Source organism: Dermacentor albipictus, chromosome 1 (genome assembly GCF_038994185.2).
Source record: "Dermacentor albipictus isolate Rhodes 1998 colony chromosome 1, USDA_Dalb.pri_finalv2, whole genome shotgun sequence".
Classification (NCBI taxonomy): domain Eukaryota; kingdom Metazoa; phylum Arthropoda; class Arachnida; order Ixodida; family Ixodidae; genus Dermacentor; species Dermacentor albipictus.
Genome location: NC_091821.1, coordinates 169,320,157 through 169,345,240, shown reverse-complemented (window position 1 = coordinate 169,345,240; position 25,084 = coordinate 169,320,157). Strand labels below are relative to the sequence as shown.

Sequence of the window (25,084 nt, the reverse complement as noted above, 5' to 3'; positions counted from 1 at the left end):
AAGCTACTCTTATTTTCTCAAATAGACAGACATAAAGCAAACTGCACAATTTTTTTTTTTTTTAAGTGAAGGGAAAATCAGATATCCACCTTTTTCGTTCGTAGCGATTGCTACAAAGAAAACCTATACGGGTTCCTCGAAAGAAAAGCCTCGCAGTTGTAGAAAATTTCATCCTGGTCCGGGACTCGAACCCGGGACCACAGTCTTTCCGGGGCAGCCGCTCTACCATCTGAGCTAACCAGGCGGCTAGTAGATGGTAGGGTGAAGTTGAATTTGTCAACAACTTGAAGCAAAGGAAAGAGTTTGACATAATAGTTCTGTGGAAACCCGCAAGGTGAAAAGAAGTAATTAATGAAGGGAAAATTCCTTCATTAATTACTACTCTCCAGCCTTGCAGGTTTCCGCAAAGCTATTATGCCATGCTTTTTTTTTTCTTCCTAATTGCCCTATGAAAGCAGTGCCTCTCTGACTCAATCGTAGCATCCTTTGCTGGGCAGCATTGTTGACCACAGTCTAAGTTGCAAGTACATGTTACACAGTCATCTAGTCCCAAAAGATGTATTCATTATTACATGCCATCGTACACTTGCTAATTCATAAGTGTTCGGCTGTGGAAGACAAACAAGCCCTGAAGCATGGCAAGTGCTGCAAATGTGTGACACACAGTGCTAGCATGCAAACAATGCGCCGAAATGAGCGCCGCTTACATCATCAGTCGGAAATCGAGTAATTTGCAAAAGGAACCATTTTGGTACAGCTATTTTGAAATGCTTGACACTTTTTTTATTATTTGTTGCATCCTGCTACTTGCATGGAGCTGCATTGACTGTAGGGTTGTGCAAACGTTCGAAACGTTGGAATAACGAATTGAGTATTGTATTTAATTTGATACCCGAATCAAACGCGTCCCTATTTAAAAATCCAAATACCGCATATACTTGCGTACGCTGCATTTGTGTAAAAGCTGCACCCAGAACTAAAATCGCTAAAAAAATATATTTAAAAATTACCCGCGTATCAGCCCCACCCTTGATTTTTGAGAACCTTAGCAATGTTATCTGTTGTGTGTGTGTGTTTTTTTTTTCTTCTGTGGCAAAACAGGCATGCCATGCCAAGTTTTCAGCTCCTCCAGGTAGCAGAAGCAGAGCCTTCGAGATTTAGCGGCTGCCTCCGAGACGTCACCGTCACTGGTGTGTGGGGCGTCACCATCTATTCCAGCCAGCAGGTGACATGCTACGGAAATAGCCAATAATTTCCAGAGCCATTGCAAGTGAGTACTATAGTTCAATAAAAACAAGTACTGCTGAAAATTAAAAAAAAAAAATTGTGTCTTTCTGTGCACCCCCGATTTTCACCCTAAATCTTGGAAAAAATGTGCGCCCATTACATGAGTATATACCGTATTCCTGTAATAGTTTTCAAATAATTCACGATAATGACTGTGCGCCATCAAACATGAAATTGGAGCACAAATGCAAGAACTTTCATCCCATCCACAATGGACACTATGATCTAGAGCGTGCTGCGTCGTTCCACGATCACTTGCAATAAAAACTGGACTGCCGAATAACTTGTATTTGGCAGTGGGTATTATTTGGTTCTATTCATAGATGCAGCATCTGTGCACTTTCATTGTACAGTCAAATCTCGATAATTCGAACTCGAAGGGACATGAAAACTTGTTCGAATTAAAAGGTGGACTTGTTCTTGAAGTACACTTTCACCAAGCACGAAGCACAAACGGTGAGAGTCGTGAAGTATTGTGACACGCAAGTACAAAGTGAGCGAGAACCATGAAGCTTCCTGTGCCGGCGAACGCTCGCTTCCTGATAACGGCAGAAAACTTGACTTCAAGGAGGGGGCTAAGCTGGCACTGGGCCAGCGTGGAGGCAGGCGCACGCGGAGACCATCGAAGGTGAGAGAGCTGCGAGGCAGGGTGAGCGCAATTGGGAGAAGGGGGGGGGGGGGTGGAGGGAAGTGGATCTGCTTTCCCGCCAGCTTGATGGATGGCGCTAATTACCTTTGCCACCTAAGCCCCCTTACTGCCACCTAAGACTGCCATGGCAGAGTTGCCAAGGTCAGACTGAGCCTCCACCTCTGCTTCCGTCTGCGTGCTCGTGCGCTTTTTTCTTTGTCTGCTGACAAATTGGCACTGCGTTTGTGTTCTTTGTCCTGCATTCTTAACGCGTCATGTCTTATGAAGATGACGAAGTCGTTGCCACTGATCATAATGATGTTGGTGTGCTCCCTTCTGTTGCGACGTCGCCGCATGCAGAAGATAAGGAGAACAAGGTACTGGGAGCCACCTTCCTGTCCTTGTATTCAGGCTCCGTCCTGTTGTACAAAATCGGATGTGGCACACTGTCTCCGACAGCCTTTTCATCGGGAAGTCTCGGTTTACACTCATCATTGTAAAAAAAGTCGCAGTTTCGCTCAAAAGGGAAGGCATCGTTTGCGATAGCAAATTAGTGAACAGCTATACGTAGCAAGAATAGTAGTTTTATCGGCTGTATAAACTTGTAAATAGAGGCAAATTAACAAGCATGGTGAAACACATGCACAAGAAAACATGAACACATCTCACTCGATGAACGTGGAAACTCGCTGTCAAAACGCTTGCGTGAGGAAACGCAGCAGCTGCAGCGAGCGAAGTGACATTCGTGTTGTATATCGCTTCATCGAAAAGTGAGCGCCAAGAACACGCAGCACGCACAAAGCTATGAGCCGCCAACAGACCTACACTCTGCCCAAGTAGATCACTCGCAAGATACGACCACGCACAGCAGTCACATAAGAGAGTAAGCCGTGATAGTCGGCTCCCCATGCACACTTTAGCTCGCACATACAGCATAGGGTGCGCGGCGATGGCGTAATCGCCCTTGGACTTTATATGGAACGTCGCATGCGGCATTGGGGTCTCTCCTAAGCTTTTAATCTATGGCGGGGTCAGAGCACTGCTGGTCAGGGGCACCACCGCGTGATTTGGCGCGCTGCTGAGAGCATTGTCGGAGCGCGGTATGTTCGAATTAACTGTCGCAAATGCTTGTGCGTTCGAATTACTGGGCGTCTTTGCCCATTGGAATACACATAACTTTGATAAGACCATAGTGTCAATTTGAATAAACCAAAAGTTTGAATTAAGCGTGTTCGAATTAATGAGATTCGACTGTATTTGATCTGAATATGCTTCACAGCAATAAACTTGACAAAATAGTGGCACAATCTGCTGCGGCCATTTGAGCTCCAGAAAAACGTTTTTTTTTTCTTTTTGCTCTGTGATGATTTTCATGATTTTCTCGTTTAGTTGTGATGGTATACACAGACGTTAAAGGGCCCACAAGGCTGCCTTACTGTGCAAAACAGAAGGGAGAATTGTGGATTTCTTCAGTAAAGAAGGGCATGTTAATGAAGTGCAAGTATGTGTTTATTATCTTCTTGACACATTGGTTAATTCGACATTTGGTCAAATCCTGAGATATTTTGCAACCCTATAAAATCCAAATAAGCGAGGCTTTACTGTAAGAAAAAATCTAGCGCCAGGGTTCCCCCCCATTCTTTTATTTACAGTACACCCTTAAGTGCCGAAGCATTATAGCAGGGAATTCTCACTTATTGCATAGTGAGGGTCTTGAAACTGGCAGTCTTGAGGACTCAATTCTTTCCCCACCATAGGGAAAATAAGTGTTCTTTGTTGGTTACACCAGATATTCTTTTTCTGAGGGAACTACTGCACTCATTATTTTATGTATTACATAAACAAAAATGAGAATCAATGCATTTTTCACGCACACAAATTTTACTGAAGAGATGTCTGTCCTAAAAAATATATAAATTGCCAGAATCAAGATGGTGGGATGAAACTGAACAAGGTTTACAAAGACACATTTGTATTTACTATGAGAAAAATGTATCAAAGCTTATGAGATATACAAAATGTACTGCCGTCTAATAGGCAATATGTCCAAAAGAATTAAAATTTCTCATTAACAGGTACTGCACTACAAAAATTTAACTGCAAGCCCTAGTTGGGTGTGCCGGGCTGCGGCTGCTCGTTTTCTGGGCTGGTTTGCGTCGTCGTCGGTCTTAGAGTCAAAGTCCGATAAAAAGGCAGCATCCTCAGACTCGTTGTTGCTCGATTTATTGATAAAATCAGCTACAGACACAGCGGCATCATAAGATCTACCATCTTTTGAAGCGTGTGCGCCGCTCTTGGAAGCGGCCATTTTTTCCTTCCAATTTGACGATCGTGAAACTTCAGAGCATGTTAAAAAATTATTGCTTGGCAGGAAAAGAACGAAGTGCTTGGAAAACAAAAATATAGCTTTTCTCCTTCCCGTTTGATGGTGCAGTGTGTCTGTGAATGGCATGGAAGGTCTTGAAAGCGACATTTAAAATCATTGACAGTGGGCTAACGATGTCCAATGGGCACGGTACGGAAAGAGTTAAGTAGCTTATGAGGGTTTATTGGCCCGTTGCCTGTTCTAAGATAACACACTATGCCATGCCTGTGGTTTAATGAATTCCATATTTGCCGCATTGCCCATAAGTGGCACTGGTCAGTACTCCCAGAACTATACTCGTGGACAACTTTCTGTGGCTATGAAGGGAAAGCTACGGAGGCAAAGCACGCACAAGTGAGAGTGCTTCTGAAGAGACTCTCACGTTTTAATCTACGTTAGTTAAGGCTGGGGAAGACAAAACATAAAACACACCACTGAGTGTTAAAGTTTACTTATTTTGCAGCTTTTCCCTTCCAAGTCTAGGCAAACACAAAACCGTCGCACATGGAAGCTGCGACGACTTAGCGTCTGTTTCGAGCAACGAAAAGCACTGTCAAACGCTGCGGCACTACTAACACAAGTGCAGCAGCACCACGGCCTGTAGCTTTCCCTTCATAGCCACAGAAGTTTGTCCATGAGTACAGTCTATAAATACAGAACTGCGTTAATACGATCCCGTTATGTATGATATTTCAGCGCCAATGTTCGATATAAAAAAATCCAATACTTTTTTTACCTGTAAACAGGTTTCCAGAAAACACGATTTTTCAGCACCAACAATCAGTACATTGCCGAACTATGATACGTTTTCCAGCCGCTAGATCGCATGCAAACAACAAAATGCGGGAACTGCGCGTAATCGATGTCAGTAGCTGCCCACCGCAGCAGCTTGCCCCCATTACTACTCGCTTGCCTGCCTCGCGTGAAAACACAGGTGTGCACTCAGTTTCCTATTCAGTTACCAGAAAAACTCCTCCCAGGTCGTTCCACACAACATACGCAGCTATCGTAGCCCAACCTTATTGTATGCATCTTCACCTATCTGTTACACAGCATGTGGGGCTAGTGCCATTGGAAATGCATTGCGCGACTTTAATTGCCAATAACCTAAACATGCCGCCGTTCTCTGCTGCAGGTGGCGCGAAGTGAGTGTCATGTTTCGCTCTAGTAGCGTCGTAGGCGTTGTATTTGAGCATCGCCCCACAAGCTCAATTTAGTTTGGGTTTCCTATTGCTGTCTTATAACACTACGCAATAGAAAAATGACAACGCATGTCCTGCGTTACTCTGGACATCTTGTGCCGCAAGGATTCATGCCATGTTGGTGCATCAAAACTTCCTGCCGAAATTCCCAAGTCAAGAAGCTGCTGCCCCAGGCCGTATTCAAGGAGTGCAAACATAAGCTTTGTTTATGTGTTTTTACATTTATGCACTGTTCTTTGCCTCTCCGATGTAACCTTTACCCTATGTAATACCCTCCCTAGAGGACCTTTAGGGTTATTGTGAAAAAAATAAATAAAGCAAAAAAAAGCACGTCTCGAAGCGCTCGGGCGCCACCAGCTTAGCGCACATTGGCCTTCTGCACTGCAACGATTCACACAACGCTTTACATTACTTAGATGTCCACGACAGTTAGGGCTGGTATGTTTATTACACTTTGGATCGCACATTTTCCCGCTTAGTATGCTTTTTCTTGTGTTTTTATCTGAAACATATAAATGAGGTTCTACTGTACATGTATGCAAATATCCAAGGAAGTGGATGTTTAGGATGCAGGGACAGCGACCACTGTGGCTTAATTATTACAGCAGGCGTTCTCAAACATTTTGGCCTTGGAGAACCCCTCCCCTCTTTCCATTGATTTGATTACCGTATTTACTCGCATAATGATCACACTTTCTTGAAAAAAAATCTGACGCAAATTCAGGGGTGCGATCATTACGCGAGTTAGATTTCCCACGAAAAGAAACATTTTCTTTTTTCATCCCGCGTTTGCTGCGGGTTGATGATGGGTCAAGAAGCAGGCAGCTGCCGCTGTCAGTGCAAGACACCAAAACAAGAATGGCGGCTGGCGGAGCCAGCCAAACCCACCGAATGCGATTCTTTTTCTTCTCATGAGTACATTATGCTCATTAAAACAGTTTCTTCCATATCAGTAATGAATAGTATCATTAATATCGACAAGTTTAGCTATGTCCACTTTGAGGGACAGAAACGGAGATGGGCGCGCTTAGCTGCCAGTAACATAGAAACACATGGCGGGCATGCTGCGGAAACTGCGGCATGTGTCTTCACTGCTATCCTGATACGGCACGTTTCCGATATGGGTAGGCGAATATCTTAGCTGTGTTGCAAGCGTTGGCGTATGAATAGGGTACACTTCTAACGTATCAGTGTAAACGTGGCTGCTATCGTTGCCGCTCGCAATTTCTTGCGTGCCCCCGAGTGCAGACGAGAAGAATCGAAAGGCGCCTTTTTTGTTGTTGACCAAAACCATTATGATGCCTACAAATAATAACGCTGAGACAAGTTTGGTTGTAACTTTTTTTTTCAAGAAAGTGATAAAAGGAATGAAATGGAGCATCTGCTTAAGAATGTTTGGTGCGTGCAGACTGCTTGGTCTGCACGCTTCAAGTGCTTCAAGAGTCGTTCGCCTAGCATTCGACAGCATTCGACAGATGGTAAGCGCGATCATCATTAGCTAGACTTGGCACACGACATACCGCTGCGACACGTTTGGGGTGCGATCATTATGCGAGTAAATACGGTATACACACAGACTCACTATAAGGGCTCATTCAAGTATACAGAGAATGTGTGTGTGTGTGTGTGTGTGTGTGTGTGTGTGTGTGTGTGTGTGTGTGGGGGAGAGTAGGGCTTCATCTGCATGTGGCCTCCGTTATTTATGGTTCGGTGTGTTATTAATCGCCAAGGACATCACTCTTGATGCGGAACATACAATAATACATTGACACAGTACCGTAGACAACACTTAAACGGAACTTGAATGGAAAGAAAAATATAATGATTGTGCGAAGTTTCATTTAAACGAACGACACAGAAATCACCAACAACTGTTTTTCTCTAAACGCATCCGAGTGTTTTGATATTACTGTGGTGAAAAATGACTCTACTGAGTTCTGCTACTGATATTGTAGCTTCTTTTGAGCAAGGTTATGCTCATGTGCAAAAGGATTCTGAATTCAGCACAGCTGTCGCATTCAAGATAACGCTGTAGACTTTCAACTACATCTTTAGTCTGGTCTGAAACAGTAACATGCACTGGGACATGGGACAGCAGCTACATCGTCATCAATAGAATCCATTCTTCACCACAAACTTCGCCAATAACATTTTCAATTGTCTTGTCAGAGCAGGTAACACATGTATCATCTCAGGTCTCTTACACCTGCCGATGTTAACAAAAAAGTATTTTAGCAGCCTGACTGAGATTTTACCTATTTCAAAGGACTCCCTTCCCCCTCGGGGATCATTACTTGCCCAGCAAAGTCCTCATGATGGAAACGCCGTTGCAACTCCTACATCTTTAATTTGCATTAACTTTCCCACAACTGCCTGATGGATTGTATTTGCTTCACTATTTACAGCATCACCATTTGGCATGTTTGCAGGACTTTTTCATATGCCATGAGGCAGGTCGTAATTTTGGTTAAAGTTCCATTAAACCAGAGTGCACAAAAAGACGTGTTTTGTTTAACCCAAGTTTGTTAAAAATGTGACTATTGGTGGCCTACAGAATTGATACCACTGCTCCGTTTATCCGACACTTCCGTAAGAAAGTTTCATTTATCTAGACTCTACTGTGTATATATATATATATATATATCTATATATATTTCGCTGACCATACGGCTACCGCTTATAAGCATCGCGCATTATAAACGGCATCATCACACCGTTTTTCACCTTCGTGCCATGATCAGCGGGTAGGGTAGGTGCTTCAGTTATCTTGGGAGTAGCAGTCGACTTGGTTAAACATCATCTTTGTCAGGCTGATGCAAGGTGCTCACACAGTTGTTTTTCGTCATTATTCCAAAGCCCTAAGCAAAACAGGTGGGATAGGCCAACCCCCCCCCCCCCCCCCTATATATTGGGCATAAACTTACCCTATCGAGAGTAACAGTGAACCTCTGGTCCCATGCTTGCTGACTACATGGCTTGTAAGTGGTCTGGCCCACATGGACATTGTCAAGCTTTAAAACAGCCATAATTTCATCTGCAAATAATACATGTCAGTAACCATGTGAACACAACACCACAGTTGCTGAGAAGTGGCTTTTAAAGGGGCCCTGAACCACCTATCGAGCTTGGAACAACACATTCTGCGAATAGCACCTGTTGCTGTACACATCTAAGCCAAATTTTGCATTGTGAGCAGCGCATCGAGCTCAAAGCGCTGCACGAAGTTGTCTTTCCTTCAAACGTCGTCTTTTAAAACAGAAGCCTTCTCCTCGCCTGTTTCAGCGCTGCCAGCGCCCGCCCCTTTACATCTAAGGGCAGTGTCCCAAAGAGCACTGCCATTGGTTGATAGTTGACATCCATCATGAAGGGTGCGTGGATCAGTGCACTTCTTCCTTCTGTTACTGCATATAATAGTTGATGTATTGAAAGAAACAGGCTGAAGTAAGACAAAATGAGAGTTATGAATTTCTATGAAACTGGGGACTTCCGGAAGACACCGACTATCATCTGCTCACGCTCAACCGTGCCTATCCATGTAGGAATGCAACTTTGGCTACATTGCTAATCGGTGTCGTAGTCGAAATTTTAGCCCAGACCTCGTATATGTTTGCCAGCGCTCGCTCACTCGTGGCCATTCCTTTCTAGATGCCGTGGCAAACATAGCTTGATCGCGCTTCAAAATTCACTATTTGAATGTGGCTACTATTTGTCGGTCAAACTGGTGCAAGACAAAGCTGGTCCACACCACATAGCATGGCCAGACTCACGCACAGAAGCACGCATGTGTGTACCACAGCCCTGTCGTGCACATAGAAAACATTCGTCGTTTGCGCGTAACTGCATCTGTTGGAGATGGCATCTAATCTCAAAGGCTACGTGCTCCATAGCATAGATACCGTGGCCGGCCCAAGGTCACCATGGGATGCCGTGACGAGCCTTCTCACTGGCGAAACACTGAGAACTGTTACTCCAATTGGTCTCTGTGGGTGATGGGTGTTGGTCACTGATCTCTATCACATTGCCATGCACCTATCTTGTCGAAAAAGCGCCATGCATACCTTAACCGAAAGTAGCATTGTAAAGAAAAAAAAACCAGAAGAAAATGTGCCAATTCTGGCCGGGGTCTGGCCCCCATGGCATCCCCACTGTGTAACTTCCAGTGTGCTAGTGGAGACGGAAACTAGAGAAAGCCACACATTGGTGCAATAAGTATCTGTAACTACGCTTATACTTAAAGGATTTGAACAACTTTTGTGGTAGGTGATTCATGAGGCGACATTCTTTAAAAAGAGCTCCTGAACCACTCCTTAGGCTTGGCAACACATTCAGCAAATTTCATATGCTGCCGTGAACATCTCAGCCAAATTTTGCAGGCATGTGCGGCCGACTGCCATTTGTCGTTCTATTGCAAGTTCCCACAGACAGCTGCTATTCTGCGATAGTAGACATCAAAAGAAGTTTGTTTGGATCACTGCGCTTCTTACTACCATTATTGTGTATATTGATTGATGCAGTTAACTAAACAGGTTGAAGTAAGTGAAATCTGTGTTTCAAATTTCTATAGAAATTATACACTTCTGAAAGAAGCCAATTATCGTCTGCTTACACTCGGCCAAACCCACTCACTTAGGAATGAAACTTTGACTGCACTGCTTATTGGTGTCATAGCCATCAGGTCTCGCTAATTTCAGTTAGTTTCCAACATTCAACTTAGCTCAAACCACGCAAAACTTAAGCCAAGACAACACGTATGCTATGCCTGCCACGTATCACAAGGAATACACACCCCAACCAGCATGTGCTCACTCCTCGCCTATGTAGTTCCCGGCTGCTGCTCCTGGCTAGGCGCCTTGGCAGACACTGCTTCATATTGAGCACATCTTGGTCTGCACCAAGCAGCACAGCAAGACTGGAGCACACGAGCATGAGCGGGCACTCCAGCAATGCTGTGCACATAGCAAGTGCACTACAGTTGCATATAGCTGTGTCGGCTGCCTAGTGTAGATACTGCGCTCGCCACGAGGTGCCACCGCAAGCGTTCTTGCCATCAATATATGTCGAGAACCATTCTGTCAGTGACATGACTTGGGGACTTAGCAATGGGAGCTGGCCCAAACTCCCAAATCTGACTAGGACTGGCGTGGCCGGTCTGGAGTATGCATAGAGCGCATCGCATGGTCGAAGTTAATTACATTAGGAATCCTTTCAACGCAAGTCTGGAGTGCGGCATCCATCACTGAGCCGATGAACAGACTGCCGATTTACTCGCACAAACAATGACGACGTTTTGTTCAAGCCCCGGAAATTGTGTAATTGCCATAGAGATACAAGGCGTATTCAAAAAGTAAGGGTCATTTGCTTATATTTGAATATTGCCGGGTGACAACATGGATGGATGGATGTTATGAGCGTCCCCTGTGGAACAGGGCGGTGAGTTGCGCTACCAAGCTCTTGCTAATATACTGCCTAATGTCCTACCTAGGCTAAAAAAAAGAAGAAAGAAAGCCCACGATGAACTCTCACAACCAAATTTTCTGACCCCCCCCTATTGTGAACTTTGCTTTCGTACGTCTCCGTTTTTTGTTGTTTCCCTACTTTTCTTCCACCAATCTTCCAATCGCCTCTTAGTAATCTCTATTGCGGACATGCTTACTTTTTCTCTGCTCTCACTGAACCCAAGGGCTTCAAGGAGGTCAGTGGTGCCTAAATTGGTCGCTGGGCACATGTCTTCACATTCTAATAAAACATGCTCATCGTTTCCCTAACTTTACCACAGCATGTACATGCTTCTTCCTTCTTATGTCTCGCTTTATAGGTGTGTGTTCTAAGGCTCCCAATCTCGCTTCGAAAAGTAATGAGCTTCCCTTTGAGTTATCATAACTTGTTTCTTTCATGATTTCGTTTCGCACACGACAGTTGCACACATGCAGTGCGATCTTATGACTTTTAGAAGGCACTCAAGTTATTGGTTTGATTCAGTAGTCGTCAGCTTGTCAGTGAATGCAGACGACAGTGTCTGTGAAAATCGTTGCTCCTGCCAGTTGCAAAGTGTGTGCCATGATTCGATTTTTACGCGTAAAAGGATCACCAACTGGCCGAATTCATTAGGAGTTGTGCCTAGTTTATGGACTTGCAGTAATGAGCGTAGGAAAGGTTAGACAATGGTGTAGAGACTTCAAAAATAGCCACACAAACGTGCATGATGAAGAGTGGGTGGCAGGCCCAGTATGCAGAGTGATGAAATCTTTTAACAAGTGGACCAAGCACTATGATTTTACTGACGATTTGTGTTCTGGCCGATAAACTTCCTCTTGTTAGACGCACCACCATTTACACGATTGTACAGTCGCCGACTGATTTTCCGGACTCCAAAAATTCGGACATGCCTGATTATTCGGTCTGATTCGCGGCACCGCCATTCTCCCCATAGACCATAATGTATAACAACTGCCGAAAGTTCGGACACCTTGCAACCTCTCATCTGATTTTTCGGACACTCCTTGAGCCAACTCAATCGAGAGCACCATGCACTGACTCTGACCGGTGCATGGTTCGACAATAGAGACTTGCTGAACGCCATTTTTGTTTTAAATGGAGCCTCCTTGCTGCCCCACGAAGTGGCGCTACTGCAAATCCCCGCTCATCATTATCGTTTCTGCCTGGTTCGATAGAGTGGTTCTACAGCAGTTCTGGTTTCAGCTTAGTAAGCCATATCAAGACAATCCAGCAGCTGATTTGTTTCTTCGCGCACGACGCTGCGAGTAGGCCACATTTTTCGTTTGTGCGACTGGTGTCGGCATGGTGGTGTTTGCTTTGTGTACTTTGTCAAGGTTCTGGTGATCCAACGCGGCATACGGAAACATCGCGTGAAGTGTCTAATGGCGCCGACTGTGCCCACGCAGACTGCGCTGGGGAATGCCGACAAGCGGGTGCCAGGAGGCCTAAGATTTGCCAGCTTCCGATGTGCTCCCTACCGACGCGGAAAATGTTCTACCAAGACTTGCGCAGTAGTTGCACTGCAATTCCGGACACCATCTCATTTGACAGTTTCAGAGGTACTGACACGGCTATACTGACATGTGGAGAACTCGACGACGGCGAGATCATTCGTCAGGTATCTGCTGCACCGCCGGACGATGACTGAGTCGGAAGATGACGCACCATGTACTACGCTGCTGTCGCACGCGGAGCGTGTACAAGCAGTGACTGTGCTTTCAGCCGCCTATAGTGACCGTACGACCCTCTCCGAGATTCAGGCTTATCTGATTGCGCGTAAACGGAACAGCATGCAACAGCGCATTCACGATTTATTCAAACCTACTGGCGAGCCCGAATAAGTGCGTGGAAATAAAGGATTTCATTTTTTCCCCCTTAATCTGCTTTTTCGGACACCTGTTTATTCGGACATTTTCGCAGTCCCCATGAGGTCCGAATAAACAGTCGGCGACTGTAATGGAAAAGCTCGAATATCACAAATTGTGTGCAAGGTGGGTACTGAAAATGCTTACCGACCAACGCAAAGAGCAAAGAATGTCAAGTGGACGAGTGTTCTTGGACCACTATTGACAAGATGGAGATAACTTGTTTTTATACATTTTTACGGGAGAAACATGGATATCCGACATCAATGCAGAAACAAAACAACAGTCAATGCAGTGGTACGATTTAACTTCACCGAAATAAAAAAAATTGAAGAAATCTCCTTACTCGAGTTGGAAAATGATGGCTACCGTTTCCTGGGACAAAAAGGGCGTTCTTTAGGTTGATTTCATGGAATGTGGAACAACAATTACAACTGACATGTACTGCAAAACTCTCACCTGAGACGTGCAATCGAAAATTGATGGTGTGAAAAACTGCCATCTGGAATAGTCCTTAACAATGTGCGTGCTCACACCGCTGCCCGAACTAAGAAGAATATTCAACATTTTGGTTGGAAACTTTTAGATTACCCACCCTGCAGTCCCAACCTTGCACCTAGTAACCACTTCCTCTCTCGTACTTGTAACAGTGCTTGTGCCGTGATAGATGGTGAGTGATGTAAAGGCCGAGATACTTGTAAAAATTAACTTGACTGTATATGGCTTGACCTGTAACTGTATCTGTAACTGACCTGTAACTACGACTGTATGGCCTGTAAAGGCTTGACTGTATATGAGAGGTATAATACTAGTCCCAAGGCATTTTTGAGGCTTCAGACAAGTGTGGTTAAGAATCTTTTTGATACTGAGTCTATTCCATTCTAGTTTGAAAAGTGTTTCAGGGCCCCTTTAAGGATCATCATCCCAATACAGGCAAGAACATACAATGCAACACAGAATAAGTGAATTGGAAGGTGTTAAAAGTGTGTTGTAAAGTAAAAAAGGTCAAAATTTAGTAGGAATAGGCAACCGAGTCATAAAACCTAAAATACTTACACACCTCAGCAAATCCGATACCGATACTTCCTCTTGCTCAGGGAAAGTATGGTAATTGCTTGATTTGCTGTACAAAAGTAAACTCAGCTATAAGTCAGCAAAAGTACCAGCTGTGCTCCCATGAAGGGCAATTTTCTGCAGAACTTCTGTCATGACGGCATCAACACACTTCATTGTTATCACTTTTCGTGAGTAAGCTTGCATTAAGCACATTCTGCAGCACTCCATGGCTAGTCTACATAGGCATATTGGCATACCTGTCAACCTTTGAGCTTAATTCATAAAAATGCCATGCGCAAAATGCAACATCTCTCTTGCAAATGAAGCCAATTTCTTTTGCTCAATTAAATTTTTGATGCCGTATTTGCAAGCATCAATAACAATATTTCTAAGTATTGAACAATTTTTTATTGCACCTGTCGCATTATTTTATCAAAATTTCACTTTATTTGGTACTCCCACACTTTTAGAAGTACTCAAGTTACAAGTCTGACTCTGATGGGAAGGGCCTTCTATGGTAACTTACTAGAGGTTTCTTCTTTGATGCTGTAGGAGCGTGAGGAGTTGCGCCCAGAGAAGCCTCGACCTGTGGCTCGAACAAGGCTACTGCGCAAATCGGCTCCCATCCCTGCCACTTGCGCTCGAGGCAGCCGACCTGGAACATCTTCCAGCAAGCCCTGACAACCCATCAGCCTGCACAACGCACACAGAAAACCCCATTTTATGGCAGATATCACATTTTTGTACATATAACCTGTACCAAAAAGTTTTTAATTAGTAAAGTTAGGGTGTGGTCTATATGCGAATTCTGCCTTGCCATGCAGTTTCGCAGCAATGCAGCACATGCTGCCATTCAAAGTTTCGTTATTTCTTTTCCCTGCATATTCAAAGGGATACTGAACAAAAATACGAAAAAATGAGGGAAGCAACGAAATTCAACTCGGAAGACGTTACTGTTGTGATAGGTAGTGTTTATTTCACACAGTTTTTAACGGATGGCTGTATTTTTGGCCGATAATGAGTGCGCTGCGGCTGCACGACGGTACACACAGAGTTGGGCACCGACTGCCCTGATCTCATGCGTGCAGACTTGTAGCAGCAGCAGCAGCAGCAGCAATAGAAGTGAGCAGCCGGCACCTGCCTGACGTCTGCCTCTCATTGTTTCTCCTGAGCACGCAACCATGCAAGGTGCGAGTGAAAGAGAGTGCACGAGTGGCGCAATGAAATAAAAGTGCAACATGAACTTGCTCTGTAGTCCATTTCTAACGATGGAGTAGTCCAAGTGTACAATTCGAATAATGAATTAAGCCGCTATTTCAAATGCGGTTGAAGTTGGAAATGAAACAAGGCATTGTAGTTGTTTTGAAATTGTTCGCGCTGAAGTTTCTGAACACTACAAAAACAGGGACGAGTTGCACGTTGTGTTGACAATATTCACACGCCAATGCAGGCAGTCAGCCATTGCCCAATAGCGAGGGTACTCATAGAATGCCTGTGGCATACGTTCAGCATCTGCTCCAGTCCACCTTCTACTTGCACCAGTGCTGTAGTGTAACCACTGCGGACGTTATGTGAAGCTCTCCCATAGCATTATGCCGAAGTTTCATGAACAGATCAAAAGTATTGAAGGACCTTGCTATTGCAATGCCACAGCGAACGCCACTCAAGCGAGCAGCAGTAAGAAGATGGCACGATGCCTTTGCTTATTTCCAGCCAATCTCATCCTCGTTTTTCCGCTGTGCAATAAAGAACCAAAAAGCACAACGCTTTTCATCTCCTTTTCTCGAATGCACCTCCGCTTGCTCCGTTATTTTCTTATTTCCGCTTTCTGGAGAAAATGGAGGGGACAGCACCAGGCTTTAGGCACCGCCCTTTCGCTGACATGCCGCAGCTCTGCACCAAAGCAGGGCTCGTCTGATAGTCCCTGTCCTCAAAGTGTTCAGAGCACAGAGTCATGCTATGACGGTACCTATGATGGTTGCGATGAGCGCGCAGCACGAATCCATATCCTTCGAAGCTTTGGCTCCACCTGAAAGGTATGATACAGCTTGTCTCGCCCGATGATACTTTTCCTACACCCTTGCGCGCAGCAGCGTAGAGGCATTATTCTCCTGTGTTGTGCCAGGTGCTTCACTGATCACATTACCATACCTGCCAACCTGAAGATTTGGAAATGCGAAAAACTATCACGGCAGAGGGGGGCAGCACTTAATTTTTTTAAAGGAATTTGCCTTTTACGACTAGCTTACTCACGTTTTCACAACCGCACGTGAAATCCGTGTCTTGGAGAGTAAAAAGCGAAAACTCCATTAGGGCACAATTTATTTTTTCAATGATTTTGCTGTTACCGACTTTGACTGCTTCAGAAACTTCTCCGCGTAGGTTTGCTCAAAGCAAGCACCACTCTGGTGCCCCATGAACATCAGCAGACTTTCGAGTGTTTTCTCACACACAGATGAGCAAAACTCTGAGTTTTGTTCACAGTGCTGAATATTCTCTCACATTCAGCATTGCTGTGGTGAATGGAGAGAATACCCAGCATAACCATTAAAATTCTGTGGAACCAGAGCGATCCGTCGACACTTCGAATGCTTCCTAATTGCGGCCACTGCACGTCACACCTTGGCTCATTCTATATGTCGGCTGGAACCTGATATGCTTGCAAGTTGGCAAACTCTACTTCAAGTGCATCGATTGCTTCTTTTGATTTGCCACTCTGCTGAGGTAGAATAGCAGGGGACGCCATAATAAAATAATGTATGCTGTTGAATGAAGCAGTTTCCAGAGCTTGTACTTGAGCAGCTTCAGCCATCTTGAGATTGACGTCTTCTAGCAGGAATTTGTGGCAAATGCTGCCGTTAAGTACAGACGTACAGCAGAGAAGAACTGCTCTCTCTCAATGCAGCTCAGTGTCAACCACAGAGCAGGTTGTGCTGCCAATGACAATGTCTTCATCACCTTTCTGGTTCCAGCAATGAATGACATGCCTTGACAACACCTGGGCGCACAAATCTAGTCAGGAGATCCTCGAAATGGCGGTTCAAGAGGCCCCTCAGTACATGAATCTGAGGAGGCTGTGCCTGAAGAAGGCAGTTTGCCTTCTAAAAAAGCAGCATAACATGTTGGAGAAAAATACAGCATGCCCTGTTTATTTCCGATGACAAAAATAAAACAGGCGCTCCTCACAGGTCACGTGACTGGCTTCCCCAGAATCGTTGGTATGAAGTTTCAGTTTTTTTTGCTTGAGGTCCACAATGAACTCCTTTCCTCTTTAGGGAGGGTTCATCGCCGTCGATGCTTTCCTTCCCCGGGGACTGCAGCAGTCTTGTGATGATGTGTAGCAGACTTTGAGGTCAGTGAAGGGTTCTTGGGGATTTGTGAGGAAGTCTTCGGAATTTGATATGACTCCAAAAACAAGTTCTGCTTGTTGCACTGCTTTGTTTCAGATAAAAAAAAAAAAAGCTGAGTAGTGGTTCCCACTGGTTGAGCAGCTTCTTCAAACACTTTCCCAACGACGGCCAACGTGTCGGCAAATACTTCAACATCTTTCTGACCTTGGCGTCATGCATTTTTTGGAACTCTAAGTCGATCTTTCTATTTCGAGCTTTTCTCTAGGTAAAAAGAAATGTAAACCAAAGCCTCATCAACCTTTACAGGAAGACACGAAGCTCCTTTTTGGGCGGCCAAGTTGATGAGAAGGCACGGGCAATCAACCCCTATCAAGCCTGGTTGAGCATCTCTCAATACAGTAGAACTACTGTAGAACTACTTTCGTGTGCACTCTGCCCCCATGGCTGATGGCGTTGCCCGCACTGGGATGATGCTATCATGAAAAGTGCCGGCAGTGGGGAGCGAATGCTTTGTCTGCCTCTCGCTGTAATGAGCCACCGAAACTCGAGAACACGCAAGCTCCTATACTAAACGTGTGGGAAGACAGCTTACATGATGCCAAGATGTCTCGGCAAGCCCACTTTTTGCACACATGGCAGATAACCTCTAACGCAGAGTGCGCGGCAGCATATGCGCTCACTCATGCTTAAAGCCATGCCCAGCCACGGCCGAGACGTGCACCAACTTACCCTCCACTCCCCCCACACTCTCGCATGCGCGCTCGAACGCGTTACCGCGAGCTTGCCCCCTCCCCCCTTTTCTCTTTGCTCGCGCAGGAAGGCGGCACTCGTGAAGCTGCCATATTTCTCATCTCACCCTCGCACCTAAAGCACACAATGCACAGGGCACACTAGGATCTTATTGCACTTGGACTTTATAAGAACATGATGTGGCTTCACTTTGGCGGTCTAGTCGTGCGATTTCAGAGGTGCATTTGCAAGCAGCCGCTTGTAATTCAATTATTTGACCATCTGCATCCGTGAAGGTTTCCTTTCCATTCCTTTACGCAAGCAGTGAAATTTCATTTTGTTGAAATCACATACAAACACTTTGTTATAGTGAGATTTTAAGTAAATGGTGTTCTATGGACAAGAGGTTATGAAAAGTTAAAATACTTCGCTATATCGATAATTTTGTTATGTCTAGCTTTAACTGTATTCATTTTGACTCATAGGCAGTGCCAAAAAAGTGATTGAAGAGGCCCACCTGACTTGAAGCTGACCCGTGACAGAAGCTGGCTTTGAGAGAGGCACGCTTGGGCTGGCTGCCAATGGGCTTAGCGGAGATGCTGGCAAGCCTGGCTGCTCAGTTCGGGGCCCATGTGGCACTATGGATGGCGAGTAAGGGTTCACCAGCTGGCTAGATTCCAACTCGCGCTTGAGCAATTGCCACTTGGCACTGCCTGGTGACAGTTCGGCACGCTTCAGTTCCAGTGACCGGCGAACCAAATCAAGTTTCTCACTTGATTCAACTAAACTGTTCTGTGCCTGTGAGGAGAACAGTAACGAGTCTCAGGAGCTTGCTGTATTCCAGAGAAGTGCATTGATAAATTGATGGAACAGCATTTCCATAAACATTACAAAATAAAATGCTAACATGAGATGAAATGTGCAAGCAAGCACAAAAGTAATAAACAGGTAGCGTACCATTTCAGACTGATAAATAGAGAACACAATGTCATGAAACAGCGCTTTCTTCCAACCAATCTTGCAACATTTAGCGCATATTACCAAAAGTAAATCAACCTTTGTTTTTTAGACAAGAATAGTAAGCTGGGCAAGTTTGTAGCTGTTCATGGTTACAGGGGTAGTGCTAAACTTTTAAATGCTCTTAATTAAGATTATGGCAAATTAAAGGGGTCAACATGTATTTGGAGTCGACCAATAGTGCCTTATTTGTCTGTTGTCTACAGTGCTGTGGAAGTATGTCAGGTGTATCAAACAACAAGAATGTTTTCAGAAGCTCGGAATTACAAATACGGAAGGCAAAATTCTTTGAAGTAGAAAACAAACTGAGAAGCTTTAGTATATCAGAAAAACATGTGAAGCACGCAAAGGCCACTATGGTGCATTGGGTGAATGACACATGGTATGGCTAACAAGCCACAATGGTTTGCTGGGTATTCTTAAAGTGTACCATTTCAGCAATATTTTAGCCAGCTAAACTCCAAGCAAACAACACCAACAGCTATGACAGCAACATAGAAACAGCAGCTGTCACTTCGACATGGCAAACAAATTAACTGCCACAGCTCTAATTGTGAAACATCATGATAAAGAAATTTCCTGCTCCCACTCATCACTCCATTTGCAGGGTAGAGTTGCGGGAGGGATTTGACTAGTACATTTAGAGTCTACTTTGGACGATAATATAACGCTTACATATAAACATATGTAATGTGATTACAAGTTATCATGCACATGTAAGGCACTCCATACAGTGCAATGGTAAACTAGAAGTTACATGCAAAGATATGCTTCATGTTCTTTGCTACGGCTAACAATATTCAGCTTGCCTAAACCACTACTATGCTAATCACCTAAAGGCATGAAAATGAGCCAGAAAAAAAAAAAAAGCTTTCCTTTATAATTAGTTTCTTATTCCGAACTACTGATTCAGTTATTTCCCTGGGAGCAGAGCGCTTGCAGAAAGGTCCTTACACAAGGCACAGACAGGATGGCGTCATGTGGAAAATGGAGTCGTTGAAACACAATGCATTCTCTCCAACTGGTGGAAAATATATGCACATAGCTGAATCGCTATAGGACTATGTCCCATTATTTTCTAACATTTTCATGAACCAATGTCAACTGTTGAAGAATCACATCTAGCACACTCTGATCCTAAAATGGCCCATTTGCACTAGAGCACTGCAATAAATTAACATGGCAATGTTTTTCACAAGACCGGAAGATGCCACCTGTCATAACAACAAGGTATTGTTGGAAATTGTGCACAAATGCTTAAAGTAGGCACCCTTAAAAACAAATTGCTGAATTATTTAATGTTAAAATTTCGAATATGAAATTCTGGTGAGATAAATATAATATAATAGAGTCTGTTCAAGCTGTTGTTTTAAAGAGAATTAGTCTACCGTATTTGCAGCATCGTGCACTTACAGGAAGAATTCCAATGCTGGGCATAGCACAACAGTGGCAATAGAGTTGTATCCAGAGCCACAGCATTAGTAGCTTTTTGGCCCTCGCTGCAGACATAGTAAAGTGGCACCTGCAGTATGACCTGTGCCATGACTACGATTCAGTAGTTGCTTTAGCAGGAAGACTCTTCTAGTTACAAATTGAGTGACAGAGTGAATGCTTCATATTGTGAAAGCTGATGCAACTCACCTCTTGGAAGACTTTACGATCTGTGACTTTTCCTGCAGCCTGACATAGCTTGAGCACATTCTTCGCTCCTTCTACAACAGCACACTCTACCTTGAGCCGATGACGGAGGTCTTCTATCTGAAGCTCTACAGGTGACATAACCTCAGATATCTTACCTGCGAAGGATGAGGTTGCTATCAGTGAACAGTGAAGTCAATACACAGCACCACTTATTGAATATACAAAGACAAGCAATACTTAATGGACCGTATTTCTTCTATTATAAGGCAGTCACAATTACAAAGGGAGGTTGCAGTCAGGGGATCGAAGAAAAAACATGTACGCACACCAATATAAGGTGATATAGAGCAGCCGATGAATTATTAAGACTCCGCAGGGATTGCCTGAAATACCCAATAATCAGGAGCGCCTGGAATAATTGGTGTAGGATGCACGTGAAATTCAGCTTTTTGCGAGACTTCATGGCAGTGTAAATTTTGCCTTATAATGTGGTTTTATGGCAGCACTTACTGTACTGCCACGAAACCAGACATTTGCCTATAGCCCGCACCCTGCCTTTACTACCCCATATGTCAGCAGCGGTAAAATGCACTGATTTTATACCTTCCTTTTCAATGATAATGGTAAGCTTCCAGTCAGGATGTGGCAATGTCTGACATGTGCACTCCAATCCATTTTTATTCTGTAAGTTTCCTTCTCAGGATCAGGGTCCCCTGCGATTAGTTGACCTAGGTAAACGTACTCCTTCACAGACTCTACAGGCTGACTTGCGATCCTGAACTCTTGTTCCCTTGCCCAGTTATTCATCATTATCTTTGTCTTCTGCATATTAATCTTCAACCCCACTCTTATACTCTCCCTGTTAAGGTCCTCAATCATTAGTCGTAACTCGTCTGCAGTGTTGCTGAATAGAACAATTTCATCGGCAAACCGAAGGCTGCTGAGGTATTCGTCACAGATCGTTAGAATAAAACCTCGTTAAACCGTAGCCGCATAAACAGTAGTTTCGTTTTAAAAAGTAGTAAAATCAAATCCTCGCTTCAACGGCCATTGAACATAACGTGTTTTGTATCCGCATAAACCGTACCAGCTTATTCCGTACGCATCGGTTAAAACATAGCGTTTGCACTTTTCTTCGCGCAAACACGGCGGTGCATTGTCTCCATCGGGTGGCCCAGCAGAACAACAAGCCTCCAAGATTGGAACAACAGCCTCCAAGCGCCCTGTGTGTTTGAGCGTGAAGCCACATCAACATAATTTCGATGCCGTGCCAGAGAGCGTTGTGGCGTCGTGCTAGTGAGGACCCGCGTCATGCCGAAGCTCGGATAAAAAAAGACGCCGGGTGCTCAGCATAGAAGAAAAATTAGACATCATCCGTGCTATCGAACGTGACACGAAGAAGTTGGTACTGGCACGCGACAGGGATCTGCTGTTGACTACGGTGTCTGGCATTTGGAATGTGAAAAAGTTGCTCGGCAGCGCTGCTGCGACCGCGAAGAGATGTTGGCTACGAGGTTCAACTTTTCGCCATCGTTGCCTTTGTTCTTGACGAAGTGTCAACTAACGACAGTGATGAGGACGACACGGAAAGTAACAGCACAGGCAATTCAGGCCCAAAAGTGGCACAAGATGCGCGTTAAATCAGCCTCATGAATGCAATCGTCGCGACGAGAACAGAGGTGCAATAACATAACTCTATCCGAAACAAAAAGTATTCCAACTCCGGCACCCAGCAATGAAAAAGGCGCCCCAGGACTTCTGCAGCACTACTGCGCGCATGCACAGAGAATACATAACGACGAATCTGCCATGCCAGTGTTTGCCGAGAAGAGGGGGCTGGCTGAAAAGCTGGCACGCAGCTTCAGTAAGTTTGAGGCCACTGTCGTGCTAGGCTGCCGCGGCATCAAACGAAAATAACACTTTTGTCACGCGAAGTGAACCAATACTGCATGTTTTTTTCCCCTTTCATCGCACTCTCTCTGAATTCCATTTTCGACAGGTAAGTGGACAATCTCATGCTATTTCGATTAAACAGTACTACCACTTAGTACATACTTTTTCTGAGCTCCGGCCAACTAACGGTTTAACGAGGTTTCACTGTAGAAGAATTTCATTGGCAAACCAAAGGTTGCTGAGGTATTCGCCATAAATCCTTACTCCTAAACATTCCCAGTTTAATAGCTTGACTACTTCTTCGAAGCATGCAGTGAATAGCATTGGAGAGATTGTGTCTTATTGTCTGACCCCGTTCTTTATAGGTATCTTCCTGTTCTTCTTGTGGAGAATTAAGGTAGCTGTGGAATCTCTGTAGATACTTTCCAAGATATTTACATAAGCATCCAGTACTCCTTGATTACGTAATGCATCTATGACTGCTGGTATCTCGACTGAATCAAATGCCTTTTCGTAATCTATGAAAGCCATAGAGAGAGGTTGATTGTACTCTGCGGATTTCTCAATTACCTGACTGATAACATGGATGTGATCCATTGTAGAGTATCCTTTCCTGAAACCAGCCTGTTTCCTTGGTTGACTTAAGTCCAGTGCTGCCCTTATTCTATTGGAGATTATCTTGGTGAATATTTTATACAATACTGGAAGTAAGCTAGTGGGCCTATAATTTTTCAATCCTTTAACATCTTCCTTTTTGTGGATTAGTATAATGTTGGCATTCTTCCAGTTTTCTGCGACCCTTGAAGTCGATAGATAGTTCGTATAAAGGGCCGCCGGTTGTTCAAGCATTATGTCTCCTCCATCTTTGATTACATTGAATGGTATTCCGTCTTCTCCTGCCACTTTTCCCCGTTTCATGTCTTGCAAGGCACTTCTAACTTCATAGCTAGTTAGTTATAGAAAGAGCCTCTGTAACCTGTTCATTACTACTTCGTATAGGGGTATCGTGGCTGCTTTGGGTACTGAACAGGTCAGTATAGAATTCTTCCAGTGCTTTTACTATATCTTCGAGATTGCTGATGATGATGAACAAACGTCAATGCTGTCAAAATCAAGATTACCAATTCACACAGCACCATGTGGCACACTGGATAAGTGGAGTAGTTCTGAAAAACTTTCACCAAAAATGTCAAAATGCTCAGTGACAAAAAATTATAACTAATGCTTCTCTGACCATACAACCACCCTTACACAGCCATGAAAAATTTACCTGTGGGTACAATTCTGCTTAACTGCTTAAGAAGTATACAGTAAAAGCTAATTAAACCAGATTTTATGAGATTAGTAAAAGTGTCTGCGTGAGCCACATTCATACCGGGATATCCAAACATCAAGTTCCACCTACTGACATATGCAGCAAAACATCATCCACCATTTTGCCTACAAACTGGCAAAACATAACTGCACCAATTCACACAGCACCATGTGGCACACTGGATAAGTGGAGTAGTTCTGAAAAACTTTCACCAAAAATGTCAAAATGCTCAGTGACAAAAAATTATAACTAATGCTTCTCTGACCATACAACCATCCTTACACAGCCATGAAAAATTTACCTGTGGGTACAATTCTGCTTAACTGCTTAAGAAGTATACAGTAAAACCTAGTTAAACCAGATTTTATGAGATTAGTAAAAACGTCTGCATGAGCCACATTCATACCAGGACATCCAAACATCAAGTTCCACCTACTTACATATGCAGCAAAACATCCATCATCCACCATTTTGCCTACAAACTGGCAAAACATGACTGCTCACTGCACAGCTGCTGCTTTTGCCTGCTGTGTAAACTGCTATGCTAATGGGCCTACAATTTTTCAGTTCTCTAACGTCTCCCTTTTTTTTTGGATTAGTATAATGTTTGCATTCTTCCAGTTTTCTGGGACCCCTGCAGTCGACAGACACTTTGTATAGAGAGTCGCCAGTTTTACTAGCATTATGTCGCCTCCATCTTTGATTAAATCAAGTGTTACTCCATCTTCTCTAGCCGCTTTTCCCAGTTGCATGTCTTGCAAGGCCCTTCTGACCTCATCTCTAGTTATAGGAGGAGTTTCTGTATCCTGTTCATTATTGTTTCGAACGGAGTTTCCCCGAGTCCTCTGGGTACTGTACAGGTCAGTACAGAATTCTTTCACTGCTTTTTATATACCTTTGAGATTGCTGATGACATTACCCTGCTTATCTTTCAGTGCATACATCTTGTTCTGTCCTATGACTAGTTTCCTTCTCACTTGATTTCAAGCTGCGTCCATCCTTTACGGCTTCTTCAGTCTTTCTCAAGTTATACCTTAAAATATCACTTATTTTTGCCTTGATCAGTTTTGACAGTTATGTCAAGTCTACCTTATCTCTTGATTTGGACACTTTCATTCTTTGTTGTTTCTTTATTAGGTCCCTCGTTACTTCGGAGAGCTTGCCTACTGGTTGCCTTGGTGCCTTGCCTCCCACTTCAAGTTCTGCCTCTGAAGCTTGCCTCATTACGGTTTCATTCATT

General features: G+C 44.1%; 1 protein-coding gene across 4 annotated transcripts in view; it reads right to left on the bottom strand.

Annotated features, from left to right (window-relative positions):
• The window catches only part of Pkn (serine/threonine-protein kinase N), a 135,228-nt gene that overhangs the window by 83,677 nt on the left and 26,467 nt on the right, over nucleotides 1-25,084 (bottom strand). For all 4 annotated transcript variants that reach the window (XM_065436713.1, XM_065436711.1, XM_065436714.1 and 1 more), the window contains 4 exons: nucleotides 20,637-20,791; nucleotides 18,496-18,776; nucleotides 14,426-14,592; nucleotides 8,407-8,516 (listed from right to left, as the gene is read on the bottom strand). In XM_065436713.1, coding sequence (XP_065292785.1) covers nucleotides 8,407-8,516; nucleotides 14,426-14,592; nucleotides 18,496-18,776; nucleotides 20,637-20,791 — 713 coding nt within the window. The remainder of the gene's footprint in view (nucleotides 1-8,406; nucleotides 8,517-14,425; nucleotides 14,593-18,495; nucleotides 18,777-20,636; nucleotides 20,792-25,084) is intronic.